The 17,498-nt window shown below is 44.3% G+C and overlaps 2 protein-coding genes and 1 pseudogene across 2 annotated transcripts; all 3 read left to right on the top strand.

Annotated features, from left to right (window-relative positions):
- The first annotated feature begins 1,501 nt into the window (after positions 1-1,501).
- LOC112900429 (protein NUCLEAR FUSION DEFECTIVE 4-like) lies at positions 1,502-6,434 on the top strand. The gene is made up of 3 exons (XM_025969288.1): positions 1,502-1,883; positions 4,834-5,702; positions 5,797-6,434. Exons 1-3 carry the CDS (start codon positions 1,548-1,550, stop codon positions 6,305-6,307), a joined length of 1,716 nt encoding a protein of 571 aa, XP_025825073.1. The 5' UTR covers positions 1,502-1,547; the 3' UTR covers positions 6,308-6,434.
- Positions 6,435-8,871: 2,437 nt separating this feature from the next.
- On the top strand, positions 8,872-12,932 carry LOC112899511 (pentatricopeptide repeat-containing protein At4g30825, chloroplastic). The gene is made up of 2 exons (XM_025968007.1): positions 8,872-9,213; positions 9,719-12,932. Exon 2 carries the CDS (start codon positions 9,759-9,761, stop codon positions 12,633-12,635), a length of 2,877 nt encoding a protein of 958 aa, XP_025823792.1. The 5' UTR covers positions 8,872-9,213; positions 9,719-9,758; the 3' UTR covers positions 12,636-12,932.
- A 154-nt stretch (positions 12,933-13,086) lies between these two features.
- On the top strand, positions 13,087-15,811 carry LOC112899512 (annotated as a pseudogene).
- The last annotated feature ends 1,687 nt before the right edge of the window (positions 15,812-17,498 follow it).

Below are 17,498 nucleotides of genomic sequence, written 5' to 3' on the forward strand. Positions count from 1 at the left end.
AAAAACACCCTCAAAGGTCTACAAAACTTCCAACATCCAAGAATATCAACGACAACATCACATTGTACCTAATGCAACATGGCAATATTGCGTTGCTTCTTTCGCACGTGGTGATGCAATCAAGCTGCATGTGGCCGCCGGTCTCTCACTGCCACCAGACCCTACACCGGCATCGTCGTCCATCCCTGGCCCTTGGTCTCGTTGCCATCTCACGTAGCCTCCACAGCACATCCGATCGCTCGAGCCATGGGTCCGGGATGAGAAGAGAGCCGAACTGACAGCCATGGCGGTATCATGATCGAGCATGTGACGACGATAGACAGAGGGTCCAGGATTAGGGTTGCTGCAGCCGCGCTCCCACGGTGCCGTCTGTCACCGTCGAGGTGTGGCGCGCCGCTCTCCTGTGAGCAGAGCAGCCATGCAAGGCGGTGAAACCATGTGTGGAGAGAAGAAATAGAAAGCAGTGCACTGTGCTGGTGTCACGTTAACGTGACAACAGACCATATGTTGTGACTGAACACGAATAAAACAAGCGTCACCGTTATCTTCTCCAATCACTCTCCATTCCCCTCCCCTTCTAAACCCTTGTTCCTATCGGATCAATTCTTGAGGTGTGCATGATGCATATATATCTCTGTTTTTGAAGATCGAACCAAACTTTTAGCAACTGTTTACATAGGTGTAAAATGAACTTTAAAGGACATGCTTGCCAAATCATCAAACTTGATGAAGTGCCAAACCAGTAAATATTTCCAGTCGTGCTACAGCTAGCAACACGAACCTATCAAAGTATGCTAAGTGCTACACCCACTCGAGAAGTGTTATTTTTTTTTTATGATTACTCTTTCAGCAGCGCATGAGGGCGTCGCACTCTGCTGCATTTCAATTGTGATTTTTGTGAGGGCGAATCGTTTTTTCCTCTCGCTTTCTTTCGACGGTAGCATATTCCAGCAGGGGCAAACTGGGAATTATTCCTACCTCGGTGCTGACTCACCTACGCACATGGCGGTCTTGCATAGGCAGGGGAAGTTTTGCCAAGAGAAAAGGATCGACGATGGTGTGTCGGCTATTGGAAATCAAGTGCCATGCTGACGAGCTTACCATGAAAGCTCAAGGCTTGCTCTCCAAACCTTCCAGTTCTGCGCGCGTGGCAAGCTCCTGATCCCAGCGTGCCTTTCAAGCCGGCGAGTTCCTTCTTTTGTTCTCGAAATAAGAACAGACTTCGTATTGATTTGCCGTCGTTTTCGTCGCCTTCATTTTCGTGTCACCGTGGAAGAAGACTAATCACTGCATGTTTGCATCAGACGGAGGGGTTTAGTTATCTGTGAACCAACCATCACATCATCGGCCTCACCACTCCTGTTTCATCATCAGCAGCAGTAGTGCACCTCGCCTTACGCGTGTACACCATCATCAGCTTGTGCATTGTTTTATGTGCATTGCTTGTTGCTTCTCGGTTCGCCATTGAAAGTCTCGCCCCAGCTCCAGCATAAAAGGGAAAAAAAACACCATCCTTTCGAAGAATCCGCAAGGCTCATCATCTTGCCATGGGGAAGCTGGCGGAGAGGCTGAGGACCTTCTCGAGGAACCGATGGCTGGTGCTCGTGGCGGCAATGTGGGTGCAGTCCATGGCCGGCATCGGGTACCTCTTCGGCGCCATCTCGCCGGTGCTCAAGGCCACCCTCGGGTACGACCAGCGGCAGCTGGCCGCGCTGGCCGTCGCCAAGAACCTCGGGGGCTACGTCGGCGTCGTCGCCGGCACGCTCTCGGCCGCGCTGCCGGCGTGGGCGATGCTGCTCATGGGCGCCGCGCAGAACCTCCTCGGCTACGGCTGGCTCTGGCTCATCGTCGACGACCGGGCGCCGGCGCTGCCCATCTCTATGGTGAGCGATCGACATGACATCGCCTCGCGTTCGTCCTTGAGTTCGTTGCTAGCTAGTATACTTATCTGACGAAATTGGAATAAAAATCGGTTTCCTTGGTTACGGTATTATGAAAGCAAGAGTTTTTAATTCAAGCTAATCACGTTTTGAGGATTCATTCAAGATAGTAATTAATGCTACTCTGTTATTTGTCAAGAAGCTAGTCTGAATTTCTTTTCAAAAGTGAACGCTACTCCGGTTTGAGAGATGAGTTTTTTTATTACCATGCTTGCTTCTCGAGTTGACCAACCACATAGCCACATAGGTTAAAGACTTGCAGGGTGTGTTCGTTTCTTAGGGTGTAAAGTTTAGAGGTGTCAAATCAAAGAGAATCTTATCATTTAAAAATATTAAATAAATTCTAATTACAAAACTAATTGCAGAACCCCAGGGCTAATTCGCGAGACGAATCTGATGAGGTATATTAGTCCATGATTAGCGGATGATTACTGTAGCATCACTGTGGCAAATTATGAATTAATTAGGCTCATTAAATTTGTCTCGCGAATTAGCACCCATCTGTGCAAAAAGTTTTATAAACAGATTTTATTTAATACTTCTAAATAGCAAGATTCTCTTTGATGTGACGGGTCTAAACTTTAGAGGGGAGGAAACGAACACACCCGTAGTTGTTATTTAGGCTGTGTCTCTGTCGTCATATGCACTTACCTCATATACAAGCTAATTAAACCTCCTGCTTTTACGGTTGTGTCACCAAATAATTCTGCCCAGTCACCTAGACGGACAGCTACAGATTGCTATCTTTGTTAATATTCAAGTTGCTATGCATCATGGACGAATTACGCATTGCAGATTTTATTAGTTCAGTTCGTACGTTGTAGCAGTTTTTTTTCTCTCTTCTGCATGTGGTTGTCAGAGTGTAGAAGTTTGACTTTCTGAACTTGAATTTGATGTGGTGATCTTAAATAATGTATAAAAGCAGGTAGTAGCTGTGCCGCGCAGAGTGACTGAATTCAATTTATTTCCGTGAAAACTGTAGACTAAACCAGTTACAAAACTGTATTGTATGCCATAAACTGACACGTAAAAACTATGTTTTCTTTGTGGAGTTGGATGATAGAGATACATAGTCAAACAATTATTTTACTCAAATGATTTTCCTAATTAATCTACAAAGCATGAAGCGTGTGGGAAATATAAATTAATCTAGAGAATCTCAGTTCCTTGCATAATCGTTTTTCTCTGTAAAATATACTTGCTGGTAAAAAAAACTTGACGGCTTAGAGCCTTAGACGACTGGCACGGTCTCCAATAAGTAATTTTCACCATTATTTTCTATTAGAATATATTGATAAATGTATGACCATTATACTTATGAAAATATTTTCAAGAAAAAACTAAAGTTAAGATTTTAATGTTTTTAAAACTAAAACTTTCAACTTTGACAGCATGCTATCCAAAACATGAAGTATTTGTGCCCGGGGAAAGTAAACACATGCTTACAGCTAGATCACAATTCACAAATGTATGATATTTTCAAAGTTAGGCAAATGAACTTAAAGAGATACTCCCTCCATCCTATGAAAAGTGCAATCCTGCATTTGAAAAAAATCCCACAAAGAGTGCAATTCTAGAAATTGAGATCGATCTCAAGTACATGCCTAATTAAGTGGTCAGATTTGATTTGCATACCAAAATTAACTGCACGTGGCTAACAAATAAGGGCATGAGAGAGTCTTTTCATCCCACCACTAATCTATCTAAAAAAAATCTAAGAATTGCACTCCTCATGGGACGGAGGCAGCAGGCGAGAAGAGATCATCTTATCCTTAGCTAATCCTAACACAGTTGGAAAAGTAGGCATGGGCAAAAAGTTAGCTATTGATAGATTCAGCACATAGACTAAAACAAATGGGATAAATTTGTCTAGAAAGTCCCAAACAACTTACTTTTTTCTGTTTCTCTCAAACAACTTACGTTTAGCACATAGTTAAAGAGAACAAGACTACATATACATTTGTGATCAAGGTGGGTAAGATGATAACTGTGCATGATTGTCACTGGTGAGACTGAGAAATCTCTTTTTATGATTCTTTGTCACACAAATAGATGTTTTGGACACATCAGCACCTCCATCTTTTGCTTGGCTTTGGTATCATCAGACCGATCGACTTGCTAAAAAACTTTGTAGTCTCTGAACTTGTCTAAGGTGTTACCCAGGCTCCGAACTTGATATCCTATAGAAGAGGCATGTTTGGTAGAACTTCTCCACCGGCTTCTCCATCAGCTTTTGGTAAAGCCCTAGCAAACACAATTAAATAGCTTCACACAAGAAACCTACCTAAAGCCCCGTGACACCTTAAACTGCTGGCATCTCTGGGGCTGCCAGTGGGGACCAGCGGCTGTGGCGGGTCAGTTTGGAATTGATGATGGTGGGCTTCAGTTCTCACCACTTAATTTTGACTTCATATTCCCCATATTTACTCCGAACGATAAGACCGTACCTCTAACCTCTTTGATTATGCTTTTAATAAAATTTACCTGTCCAAAATGGGATTTGCAGAATTCGATCCAATTCATCTTTTTTTCTTTCTTTCCTTGCGTCTTACTGTATGAATGTATCCACTTTTGCAGTGCATTTTTTTCTCTGCGTGTTACTGTATGAATGCCCACTTTTACATTACATGTTTTCATGTTTGGACGTTAGAAATCAAGAGAAAACAAATAGAATAGAATGGCATTATCAATGCATTCCACTGCGCCATTTTTTTAAAAAAATAGTCCACTGCTATCCAGAATTCCAATTATGTCAAGGAAAATCAGGAACCTTTTACAATTCTGCTAGTGTTCATTTCCCCACGCTCAAATGAATGAAGCAAAATTATGAAATTTAACTTAGTGTTATACTTCCAGAAGCTAATATACAACACTTCATTGTTTTGTGTTTCAGATGTGTGTTCTCATATTTGTTGGAACCAACAGCGCGACATACTTCAACACAGCTTCGCTCGTAACATGCATCAAGAACTTCCCAGCGAGCAGGGGCCCAATGGTGGGGATCCTGAAAGGATTTCTGGGCCTAACCAGCGCCATCTTGACACAAATTTATGCAGTAATGCACACAGCAGATCAGGCCAAACTTGTCCTGATGGTTGCGGTCGGACCGGCATTGGTCGCCATTGCCATGATGTTTGTTGTCAGGCCTGTCGGAGGCCACAAGCAGGCACGGCCGTCAGACAAGAAGAGCTTCATGTTCGTCTACACCGTCTGCTTGCTCCTCGCCTCGTACCTCGCCGTCGTCAAGCTAGCCCAAGATTTCCTGCGGCTGACTGACAACGTGGTTAAAGTTCTGACGGTGATTCTGTTCGTGCTCCTTGTTTCGCCGATTGCAATCCCTGTGGCCTTGACGATGACGTCGAAATCGGAACTTTCGATGGAAGAGGCTCTCCTGTCTGAACCATTGACAGCAGAGTCAAGCAGTTCACAAGAAGAGGGAGGCCATCGACAGTCCATTTTAACCGACGTAGAAGAGAAGTCTAAGGACACTGATTCATTGCCTCAATCTGAAAGGAGGAACAGGAGACGTCTACACCTTGGGGAGAACTTCACCATGATGCAGGCGCTGGTGAAGGCTGACTTTTGGCTTATTTGGGTATCGTTCTTGCTTGGGTCAGGACCAGGGCTGACAGTGATCGACAATCTTGGCCAGATGAGCCAGGCAGTTGGATTCAGAGATGTGCATATCTTCGTGTCGCTGACGAGCATATGGAACTTCCTTGGCCGTGTTGGAGGTGGCTACTTCTCTGAGATCATCGTCAGGTATCAATCAACGCTATAGGATCATACATCTAAAGTTTCAGAACTTAACCGCTTTATCTTTGTTCTCATCATGCCTGGCTGTTCTTTCAAACAGGGAGTATGGATACCCAAGGCACACAGCACTGGCAATCGCTCAGATCCTGATTGCTTCCGCGCAGTTCCTCTTCGCCATGGCTTGGCCTGGAACAATGTACATCGGGACCTTCCTGGTCGGACTCGGATACGGAGCTCACTGGGCGATCGTGCCGGCTGCTGTCTCTGAACTCTTCGGCGTAAAACACTTTGGCGCCATGTACAATTTTCTCTCGCTAGCGAACCCCACGGGATCGCTCATCTTCTCAGGTCTCATCACCAGCACGCTGTACGACTATGAAGCCGAGAAACAGGCTCACCAACATCAGGTCACGGGGTTGCTGTCTCCAAGATTGCTTCAGAGTACAGGTTTTCTTACAGGTGGATCACTGACGTGTGAAGGGGCCGTTTGCTTCTTTGTCAGCTCGCTGATAATGTCAGGGCTCTGCATTGTTGGAGCCGGGTTGAGCCTCATCGTTGTTCACAGGACCAGGCGGGTTTATGCTGACCTCTATCGGCCTGTCCGCACATGAAATTTTCATGGATAGAAAGATGGCAAATCTTCATGCTGCTGTTCTATGTACAGTACATCCTTCGTAAAAAAAAACCTGCATATAATGGCATATACACAAATTTATGATTATTTGCAAATAAATTATTAGCCCCTATTTTTATTTTTATACGGCGTGTTAGGATTTGGAATAGTTGTATACTTTGACTATCGGGTACTCTTATAATATATTATCATTTGTTATAAAATGTGTATATTCGTATTAAAAGATACTGTCGGAGGATTTCTCCAGCCGGGTGGCAAAATGCACCCGCCTAATCCTAGTTTAGGATAAATTTGGGGGAAGCTAAGGAATGCTAGATCAAGGGGCGTAGGAACAGGGAAAGCACACAAAGATTTAGAGTGGTTCAGGCCGCCAGAGCATAAACCCTACGTCCACTGTGTGTTGTATTGCTTGTGAGTCTGTGAAACTTGTGTGTTGGTGGACTTGAGAAAGCTTGAGTGAACTTGTGTTTTAACGTGCGCGCTCTCCCTTTTACAGGCTCAAGGGGAGCGCGTACACTGAGCGGGGTCCCGACAGGTGGACCCGGCGACATATTATATATTGTACACATTGGAGCCTTAAATGCCACAGATTCGGAAATCTTCCTTTTCGGCTCCTGTGCGTATCCTCTACCAGGGTATGGTCATGTACCGTCTCGCTGGCACAGGGTTTGCTGTCAGTGACATGCGCAGTGGGAGACGTGCTGTCATTGTAGGGATAGTTTCCGCTGACAGGCGAAGGGGCTATGTTGACCTGCCGTGCTGTAGCTCCGCGCGCTCTGTAGCAGCGCACACCGCGGCCCTCTTGCAGCAGATCATAATTACCCTTTGCTCACGCGCGCGACGCTGTGATGTGACTACACGCCGCCCGCCTGCGTACGCGGTGTGGTGATGCGACGCGCCGCCTCGGTAACTGACAGACTTACCGTGGTGTCAGCATACCTACCCAACGTGTCAGTGGGCAGCCTATGCCCTGTCTTGGGAACGCGCACCCCAACCACCCGCATTTAATGCGGTAGCTGGGCTGGCTTCTCGCAGAAGGTTGGCTGCCACCGGACACGTGGCGGTGCTGGTTTTAGCGACCGCTTCCCTAGGGGCATGTGGCGGCACCGGACCTCTTCCCCGGTAGGAAGAGAGGTTCGGGCCGTCCTGGCTGGCACAGGCGCACAGGTCCCCTAGGGTCTGGCTTCCACACGTAGGGGCCCAAGACCACCCCGTGGTGGTCCGGGCCTGTTCCTGAGGACCTTGTCCTCGTGGGCACGTGGAGGCGCCGGACCTGCTAGAGCACGGGGTGAGGTCCGGAGACCGTGACTCCAGCTGTCAGGCCCAGGCCGTACGCCCTGTTACCGAAAGGCTTAGTGCGAGGTTACGGATAACCTCGCGCTCCTCGGGTTGGACACACTAGCAGAAGGTATCCCTGTCTGACAGATATATTTGAAATGCAAATATATTTTTCGACCAAAGGCATTCGCCCAGCTTTAATTAAGAATGTGTAACAGAGCGTATACAACGGCTGACCAATGCTGGGGATACCAGCTTACAAGTAAAGGTCCTTAAGAGAAACAGAAACAGACCTTAACTACCAGCCAACAAAAGATCACCACAACAACATAGCAGAGCACACTATACCCACTAACAGAAACAACCATTAGACTTGACAACCGCCATTAGACTAGGCGGCCGGCGCCCGCCTCCAGAATGCTTATAATTTCTTCCAACTGCAGCTTGTCTTTCTCTTTCTGCAACGGCTTCCAGTATCTGATGAAGGAAATCACCTTGAGTACCACCAGCTACCACCTTGGCGTTGAAGACCATGTCGTTCCTCGTCTTCCAAAGCGCCCACATAGCACCTGCACAAATGACAAGAAGCAACCTCTTTGAAAAGGATTTTCCATTTCTCAACACTCTATCGAAGATATCATCACTAACAATCGGGGCAAGTTGCCAGTTGAAAGTTTCTTTCAGAAACGCCCAAAGGAAAACCGCAAGGGGACATTGGAAAAGGATATGGTCCGTAGTTTCTGCAGTTCCACACAACTTATCCCCCCTCTCCCCAACTTCCTCTTTTCCAGCTGCACTGCTGATTGAATTCAATCTCTAGACATCATCCACATAAAAATCTGAATCTTCAGCGGGAGCTTCGTACCTTAAATATCCAACATTCGTTGGTCTCTGACACCCCAAAAGTTAACATCCTATACAGAGAAAAATGCAAATATATTGATGCACCTTTTACATTGTAACGATAACGATGTATATTATTTGACTGATTGTTGATGAAATTTTATAAAGTTTGATTTTTTTTTTTTGGAATTCTGATGGTGTTCAGCTGTGTAGTTCTTGCTTGGTCTCTGAATTCTTATGGTGCTTCACCTGCATCCTTGCCCTTGATTCTGCCAATCTGAGCTGAAGAATGAATCTGCTGCTACTCGAAGTACTTTCTTCCTCGCAATATATGAATGGCTTCGTGCATAAGCTTTCGTCTATCCCTTGCTGTAGAAATTTTGGTAGCACACCACAGACTACTCTGACAGGCAAAGGCTGAGGCTGCCCCTCCCTATCCGAAACCAATGGCCATCCAAACGGCACCTAGCCGTTCAAGGCCACCAAAACCACCACCTCCAGCCGGCAGCCGCACCCCCAGTCCCCCATCCGAGCCGCCGCACGCAGCTCTCGGGGGCTCGCCACCGCGCCCGTGCTGCCCCCACGCCGCTTGCCCGCAACCCAAGTCCCCGACCGGCAACCGTCATCGCGGCACAGGAGAGGAGACCAAGAATCTGGCGGCGGCGAGCCCCTGCGCCGGCTCGTCCTCTCGCGCCCCGCATTACCCAGCAGCGGGCAACCTCACCTAAGGGCGGCGCGCCTCCCCACACGGACCCCTCTCCGGTACGGTGTCCGTACCCCCCCCCCCCCCCCCCCCCCTGTCGGTCCTCCCCAAGGTGAGCCTCAACCTTACCACCCCGAGTGGAATATGTTAGTCTTGGTTTAAGGTAACTACCTCTATTGCCTAGAAAGAAAAAGAAAACACTGTTATGGAGCAGATAGCTAATCAAACTGAGTCACTGCTGTCACCATTAGTCTAGTTACTAGTTAGCTATCTGTTGGATAAGTGTGTGGAGACGGACTCATGTTACTGCTGAAAACCGAAAGAGAATTTGATGCCGCTGCTCTTTCGGATTTCAGACGAAAACCTGAGTCCTGTTCATCCTTTTAGCTGTGGGTTTGTCTGCTATATGAATCACTGCTAAAGTGCTAATCTTATCTCATCTAATATCATTTATCCATCCATGTTTCGATTGACTTCACCCAATGTGTGGGTGCAGTTTATGTTTCCAGAAATTTGGAACAAAGCACCTCAGTGTATTCATTTTTTATTTGTTATAATGTGCAGGATTGTTTGGTGTGAAATCCATGCTCGTTCGTGAATCTGGATGGCTGCCTTAAGGATCCGCACGCCAACAGGTCCTGGGGAACACAGAAGGCGCAATCTTGCCAGCAGCCTGGCGCAGCTGGGGCCGGATTTGATTGGGTTTAGTTCTTCACTGTTGCCAGTTGGTGTTGGTTATGTTGGGGACCACAGGCGTGTAAGCAGCACTGTTGTCACATGCCGTGGGTTCTTTGTTGACAATGTAAGGAGGAAGAGCCATTCAAGGGCAAGCTTGAAGAATGGTTTGGTCTGCTCTTTAGAGGGTGATGGTAGCAGGGAGTCTACTTTGTGTGTATCTGTGCCATCTGAACCTTCAAGTTGCAGCGAAGTGCCGTCAGTTTTGGGTCAAAAAATAGCACAGGGCATAGATGGTAACCCAAGGGCCTCTGCAGAAACAAAGAAAGAGGAGAAGTTATGGCAGAGACTACAGGGTGGTAAGAAATTGGGAAGGCGTAGAGCTCCCAAGCATGGCCTGGGAAAGGACAGGCATGGTCGCAAATCTGTACGGAGAGATGATAATGCCAATGTGGTTTTGTCCTTTATCAACCAGGATTCCAGCATCGAGGAGTGCAATTCTGCTCTAATCCATCTTGAGAAGCACAGTGATGAGGAGGCTCTTAATTTCTTTGATTGGATGAAGGCTAATGGGAAGCTAAAGGGGAATGCTGGTGCATATCACCTAGCTCTCCAAGCAATTGCCTGGAAGGAGGATTGGAAGATGGCTGAACTATTGCTTCATGAAATGGTTGCCGATTCGGACTGCGCATTGGATGCTCAAGCATTTAATGGGCTGATATATGTTTGTGCTAAAAGGAGGCTTGCTGATTGGGGAACAAAGTGGTTTCGCATGATGCTTTGTAGAGAAGTGCAGCCGAATGTGTCTACAATTGGTATGCTTATGGGTCTTTACCAGAAGACTGGAAACCTATCAGAAGCTGAATTCACTTTTGCAGAAATGAGGAATTGCAACATTAAGTGTGTTAATGCTTACTCAGCTATGATTACTTTGTATACACGTTTAGGCCTTTTTGCCAAATCTGAGGATGTTATTGTTCTAATGAACAATGATGGAGTAGTTCCAAACATGGAAAATTGGTTGGTGCGGTTGAATGTGTACTGCCAACAGGGTAAAATGGAGGAGGCTCAATCAGTATTGCACTTCATGGTGGACGAAGGATTCACCCTGAATGTTGTAGCATATAATACTTTAATTACAGGATATGGAAAAAGTACTGATATACAGAAGGCGAAGAAATTGTTTGACAGCCTTGGTAATGCAGGTTTAGCTCCTGATGAAACCACCTATAGATCAATGGTAGAAGGTTTTGGTAGAGCAGACAGATACGAAGAGGCAATTTCGTACTACAGGAAGCTCAAAAGTGCTGGCTTCCGACCAAATGCATCCAACTTTTACACTATGATCAATCTACTAGCAAGACATGATGACAGTGAAGGTGCAGCTGAAATTCTGGAGGACATGAGGGCAGCTGGCTGTCAGTGTTCATCAATTGTTACCGTTCTTGTTCGGGCATACAGAACAGTAGGAAGAATGCATAAGGTTCTTTCAATTTTGAAATCCTGTTTCTACAAGAAAATTTTGTTTGATGCCACCTCGTGCTCTATTTTAGTAACAGCATTTGCTCAAAATTCTTTACTAGAGGAAGCTTTATTAATTCTGCGTGAAAAGAAGTGGAAAGATTCTGCTTTCGAGGAGAACTTGTATCATATATTGATATGTTCTTGCAAAGAGGCTGGTAGTTACAATGATGTTGTTAGGATATACAGTCAAATGCCTAAGTCTGGAACACATCCAAATCTCCGTATTTCTTGCACTATGATTGATGTTTTCAGCATGATGGGGAGATTTGCTGATGCTGAAACTATTTACCTTGAACTGAAAGCTTCGTCTTCTGTCCTTGACATGATTGCTTACAGTGTAATTGTGAGGATGTACATTAAAGCAGAGCGACTAGAGGATGCTTGTTCAATTTTGGCAGAAATGGAGAAACAGAAAGAAATAGTTCCTGATAAATTCCTTTTTCTTGACATGCTTCGGACTTACCAAAAATGTGGTCTGCTTGAGAAGTTGGCTGATACATATTACTGGATACTTAAGAGTCAAGTTGAATGTGATGAAGCCATGCATAACTGCATTATTAACTGCTGTGGGCGGGCTATACCTGTTGATGAGCTGTCAAGAATTTTTGATGAAATGATTCAACAGGGACACTTAACCAACACTATTACTCTCAATGTATTGCTAGATATATATGGAAAAGCTGGGCTTTTTACTAGGGCTGAAAAGGTCTTTCTCATGGCTCGCAAGCAGGGACTGGTGGATATCATAACATACAATACCATTATTGCTGCATATGCGAAAAGTGGAAATTTTCGTAGTATGAATTATTTCGTCCAAAGGATGCAGGATGCAGGGTTTCCTGTTTCTCTTGAGGCGTACAATTGCATGCTGGATGCTTATGGAAAGGCAGGGCAACTGGAAGAGTTTGCTTCTGTTTTGCAGAAAATGAAGAGGGCAAAGTGCAAGTTTGATCACTATACGTACAATATAATGATCAATATCTATGGGAGAAGGGGTTGGATAGAGGATGTTGCAAATGTTCTTGCAGAGCTAAAGAGCCGAGGTGTTGAACCAGATTTGTACAGTTACAATACCTTGATAAAAGCATATGGCATAGCAAGAATGCCTGAAGATGCTGTCAAACTGATGCAAGAGATGAGGATTAAAGGTATCAGCCCTGATCGGGTGACATATACTAACCTCATTGCTGCTCTACAAAGGAATGAAAATTTCCTGGAAGCTGTTAAATGGTCTCTCTGGATGAAGCAAACAGGAGTGGTAGGGCGTGGAACTCGAGCATAATGTACCTAAAGCATTTTGAGTATTGTTTGGCAATGAACCCAACTCTGAATGTTGTCTTCAAGTTACAACTGACTGCATGCTTGCTACTGTACAGAAGAGTGTAGCTGATTGTTGTGTAAGTGCTACAGATGTTCAGAAACCTAGCCTATTGTTCTCATACGAGATGAAATTCAGTCAATATAAATAAAAGTAGGAAGTTTGTATCATACCTATCATACTGCTGTAAATTTACTGTATCAGTGGTTTAACCATTTGTCAGAGATCAAAGTCAAATAAGAAATACAGTTTTGAATTCTCCTTTCTTCTGTCTGACATTGGGTGAGTACAATGTTGTCATTACCTCATCTTCTCAGAAATACTTGCTGAGTCTTCTATGCTTGCAGGGGTATTTTTACCATTTTACCATACGAATTTGGGCACCTTGCTAGCTTGGTAAGTGGATAATAGCCAATAGAATAACCTTGAAACCATAGTGCTAATAATGGTCTTACAGTAAATGAAAGATCTATATGTTTGTTTACAATGCGTTTTGGATTGGTAAGGGACTCATTTGTGCATGGTGGCATATATCAATGCAGATCATGTGAAATGGCAGTGTTCCATTACAATTTTTCAATCATTTTGCTTCAAGTGTTGATACATTTTGCTACCGATTGGCGCGGAACTAGCAAGCTAGTAAGCTACCTTCAAAATAATGATTAATGAGTCCATTTGATTGGAGGGGAATGGAGGGGGAAAAAAGGTTTCTTGCTGCTGGTGCATCGGCTACAACAGTATGATTGATTGGCTTCAACTGTGCAAGACCTAGTTGGCAAAACAGCACCTTTCATGGCTTCTGAACAAAGGCATACGTACGGGGCTTGTAGGTTATCTTTCAGAAGTGTAGCTAACTAGCTATCTTGCATCAGCATCACTTACTATAGAAGAAAGCCTAACAGGGAGTGGTTTGATCCCTTTCCAATTGCCATTGCTGGCATTTGATCTTGATCCTAGAACTCCCAATCTTTTCCCACGCAATAATCATTTCTTCTGCACCGGACGCACTTAGCCTTGTGTACCCTCTTCTTGGCTCCAGCGCCAAATCTGCGCTCGGTTTCTATCATTTCTGCAGCTCTCTCCAATCCTTCCAAAGCTCTAGGGTCAATGCCGGCCCTGATACCAACTTAAAAATCCAATCTTTTCCACGAAAAGGTCGGGGATTCTATTTTGTATGGATGGTTGTACGGTACCAATAAGTGAAAAATTAGTTGATTCAAATTATTTCCCCGATTTACAGAACATGAAGATCGTTGGATTTTTTAGAAAATTCCAAGTGCCCGGTCAAGGAGTTGGGAAAAATGTAATGCATTCATTTTTTTCTTGCATTGTTAATTGTTTTCCTTTTCATTACATACACCATTTAGACTTATGAATGTATCCACTTTGCATTACATGTGGTTACTTTTTCCATACTAGGGACACTTGTAATGGTATAGAACAGCATGGACTTCTCAAATTAAACTGACGAAACATCCCAACTGCTGTGCACAACTCCAAATTATATGGAGAAAATAGAAAGTGCTACACATCAATAAACAAATAATGAATTTTTTGAATAATTGTTTGTTTTTATTTCCTGAAGTTAATATATAACATGGTACTGCCTTTATTCAGATGTGTGTTCTTCTCTTTGTTCGAACCAACTACTCAACATACTTCAACACGGCTTCACTTGTTACCTGCATCCAGAATTTTTCAAAGAGCAGGAGCCCAACTCTCTGGCCTTAGCAGCGCAATTCTGACACAGATATATGCAGTAATGCACACTCCAGACCATGCCACACTTATCTTCATGGTTGCTGTTTGACCAGCATTGGTAGCCATTGGCCTGATTTTGTTATTAGGCCTGTTGGAGGTAACCACCAGGTGCGGCCATCTGACAGTAACAACTTCATGTTTATATACTCCATTTGCCTACTCCTCGCATTGCATCTCATCGGCGTCGTGCTAGTCCAAGATTTTGTGCAACTTAAGTGACAGAGTTATTGTTTTGCTCACCATGATTCTGTTCATCCTTCTTGTTTCACCGATTTCAATCCCTGTAACCTCTACTTGATCGCCAAAAACTAAACTTCCAATTGAAGAGGCTCTCCTGTCTGAAACATTGATAACAGAGGCAAGCACTTCACAAGACAAGGAGGATCAACCACAGGTCATTTTAAGTGAAGTGGAAGAGGAGAAGCACCTCCTGAGGACATCGATTTGTAGCCTCCCCACCTGAAAGCAGGAAAAGGATTGCAGAGTTGCAGGCCAAGCTAGTGCAAGCTGCAGCAAGTGGGAACCACATCAGGAGGAGAACTTCACCCTTACACAGGCGTTAGCTAATGCTGATTTTTGGTTTATTTGGTTATCATTTCTGCTAGGGGCAGTATCAGTATCTGGGACAGATGAGCCAGGCTGTTGGTTTTAAAAATGCGCGTATCTTCGTGTCATAGACGAGCATCTGGAACTTCGTTGGTCGTGTTGGAGGTGGCTATTTATCTGAGATCATTGTCAGGTATCATCACTAAGCTTTCTGTTTTACGATCTGCCTTTCACTTTTTTATATAGGAAAAATGGTCAGTATAGATAAAAAGCCTTTTCAACGTGTTTTAACTTAATTGTTCTCATCCTATTTTCGAGAATCTACGGGCATCATTCTCGTATTGTGTGGATTTTTTTCTGTTCATCGGGAAGCATACATACCCAAGGCGTATAGGATTGACAATTGCTCAGACCCTGATGGCTGCTGGGCTTTTCCTATTTGCCACGGCTTGTCCTGGAAGTATGTACATTGGGACCTTCCTGGTTGGACTCGGATATGGAGCCCATTGGGCTATTATGCTGGCTGCTATCTCTAAACTTTTTGGCGTAACACACTTTGGTGCAATGTACAATTTTCTCACAATAGCAAACCCCACAGGATCACATCATGACTCATGAGCCTTCTTGCAGACGGTCCATGGAAGTGTGAAGGTCCATCTCGCTTCTTTGTCAGCTCATTGACTATGTCGGCGTTCTGCATCATGGGAGCTGGCTTGAGCCTCATTGTTGTTCACAGGACCAAACCAAACTCTATCAGTCTGTCCACACCTTTTTTTGGGTCCAAAAGTCCACGTAAAAAATTCATGGATATCAAATCCTCCCGTTGCTGTTGTGTGTACCATATCTTATATTCTTGCATATATGATCATATATACACGAAGCTTATATGTAAATTCACATATCTTTTTAGTGTTTGTGTTACAAGAGCATATTTTGGAATCGTTTGAGTTTGTATGTCGGAATGGTCTCAACCTTTGGACAATTTACAGGCCTTATGTGTCAGAAAGTCAGGGTGTACTTCATGCATGGACCAAGGATCCTGCTGGAGCTCCAGCTAACTTTCCCTGAATGCATGATTGTAGTTTCCATGGTTCTTCCAAATTAAGCCAAAAGTTTAAGGTGTTCTGGTGTTCTTTGATGTGGTCTCTTTTTCACAGCATATGAACTTGTTGTGGTAAATGTTGCTTGGCCCAAGAATGAGGTCTGGAGTGTGAGTTTGGACTGTGGAGCAACTTCACTGTTATCCAAATTTTGTTGCCAGAGTTTGAATTTACCAGGTATGTGCACTTTTCTTTTGGGAGCAAAACTAGGTATGTACACTCTGGTCGTGGCTCTATTTTATAATCTAGAGCATTTTTTTTTGGTGTGTTTTTTTGCTTTGCTTTTCAAACAGTTGAATCTGGAGGGCTTCATCAACTGGCTTAATTCTTATGCATTTTCAACTCTAGACCTTTTCTCTGTTCCACTGGTGAACATTGTCATCATATGTACTGCAAAATGCATGAATGTATTTTAAGTTGTCAACTTGATTTCATAATGTATAAATGTAAAGCAGGTTGAAGCTGAACGCACGACTGGGCATGAGAGAAGGCAAATCAAATAAAGTAAAGCAAAATAATAATTTTCAGCCCGCGCGTGGTATACGGGCTGCATATGCAATGCATTAACAGGCCGACTAGAAGAAGATAATATGTTAACACAGAGGCTGGATCTGCTGACTCATCATTCCTCTCATGGGGCGCTTTACCCCCCCCCCGCCCCCTCTTTTTTTTTTTAATGCAGCGCAAGGTCCATCTGCCATCCTCTGATCTCCTCTGCACGCTCGAGAGGACGATTTGCTTTGCCAGAGCAGCGTTTTCCCACTTTCTAGAAGGATGAGGGCATGTTAGGTAGCTGACTGGCGCATCTCAAATTAAGACTTCACATTATCACATGGGAGAAAAAAACCAAATGACAACTGGATGACTATTTTCTGCAAAAATGCAAAATGAAGAAAAAATGTTTCTTTGTCCAAAATTTTTGGTTCTTCTCTGTCAGAAGACGTGTCGGTGCAACTTGTTGGCTCTTGTCAAAGGATCGCCCGAAAAAAGAAAATAGACCATGGTCTTTTCCTGTAAAATGGTACTGTGTATGTCAGTATGTGCTATATATTAGCTAGTGGAATATTCAGCCATGCTTAGTTCGCACCAAACCTTTAACGTTGTGCTGCAGCGAATATTCAGCATTCCTCTCATTTGGTGCTTCTTTCATTCAGCGAAACAATCATGTGATTATGCATGTGTATCCTAATCAAGTAATCAGAGTCGTTGCCTACAAGTGGTTAGTTGTTCGTGCCATCATCGCGATCCACACGACTTAGTTCCTGCTTCCAGATGGTCAAATTCTAGATAGCTTAAGTGCACGCAATGCCTTTTGTTTAACGTGGCATGCATTACCTCCTTTCTTAAACAGATGTCGTTTTTTCCCGCAAAAAATAAAGATGCCGTTTTACAATGTGTGCGGTCATGCATATTTCGAAAA

Source organism: Panicum hallii, chromosome 7 (genome assembly GCF_002211085.1).
Source record: "Panicum hallii strain FIL2 chromosome 7, PHallii_v3.1, whole genome shotgun sequence".
In the NCBI taxonomy this organism is placed as follows: domain Eukaryota; kingdom Viridiplantae; phylum Streptophyta; class Magnoliopsida; order Poales; family Poaceae; genus Panicum; species Panicum hallii.

Coding starts and splice junctions, on each gene's coding strand:
- LOC112900429 (XM_025969288.1), top strand. CDS start 1,548: ATGGGGAAGCTGGCGGAGAGGCTGAGGACCTTCTCGAGGAACCGATGG. Junction 1,884..4,833: donor CGGCGCTGCCCATCTCTATG/GTGAGCGATCGA, acceptor TTTGTGTTTCAG/ATGTGTGTTCTCATATTTGT. Junction 5,703..5,796: donor TTCTCTGAGATCATCGTCAG/GTATCAATCAAC, acceptor TCTTTCAAACAG/GGAGTATGGATACCCAAGGC.
- LOC112899511 (XM_025968007.1), top strand. CDS start 9,759: ATGGCTGCCTTAAGGATCCGCACGCCAACAGGTCCTGGGGAACACAGA.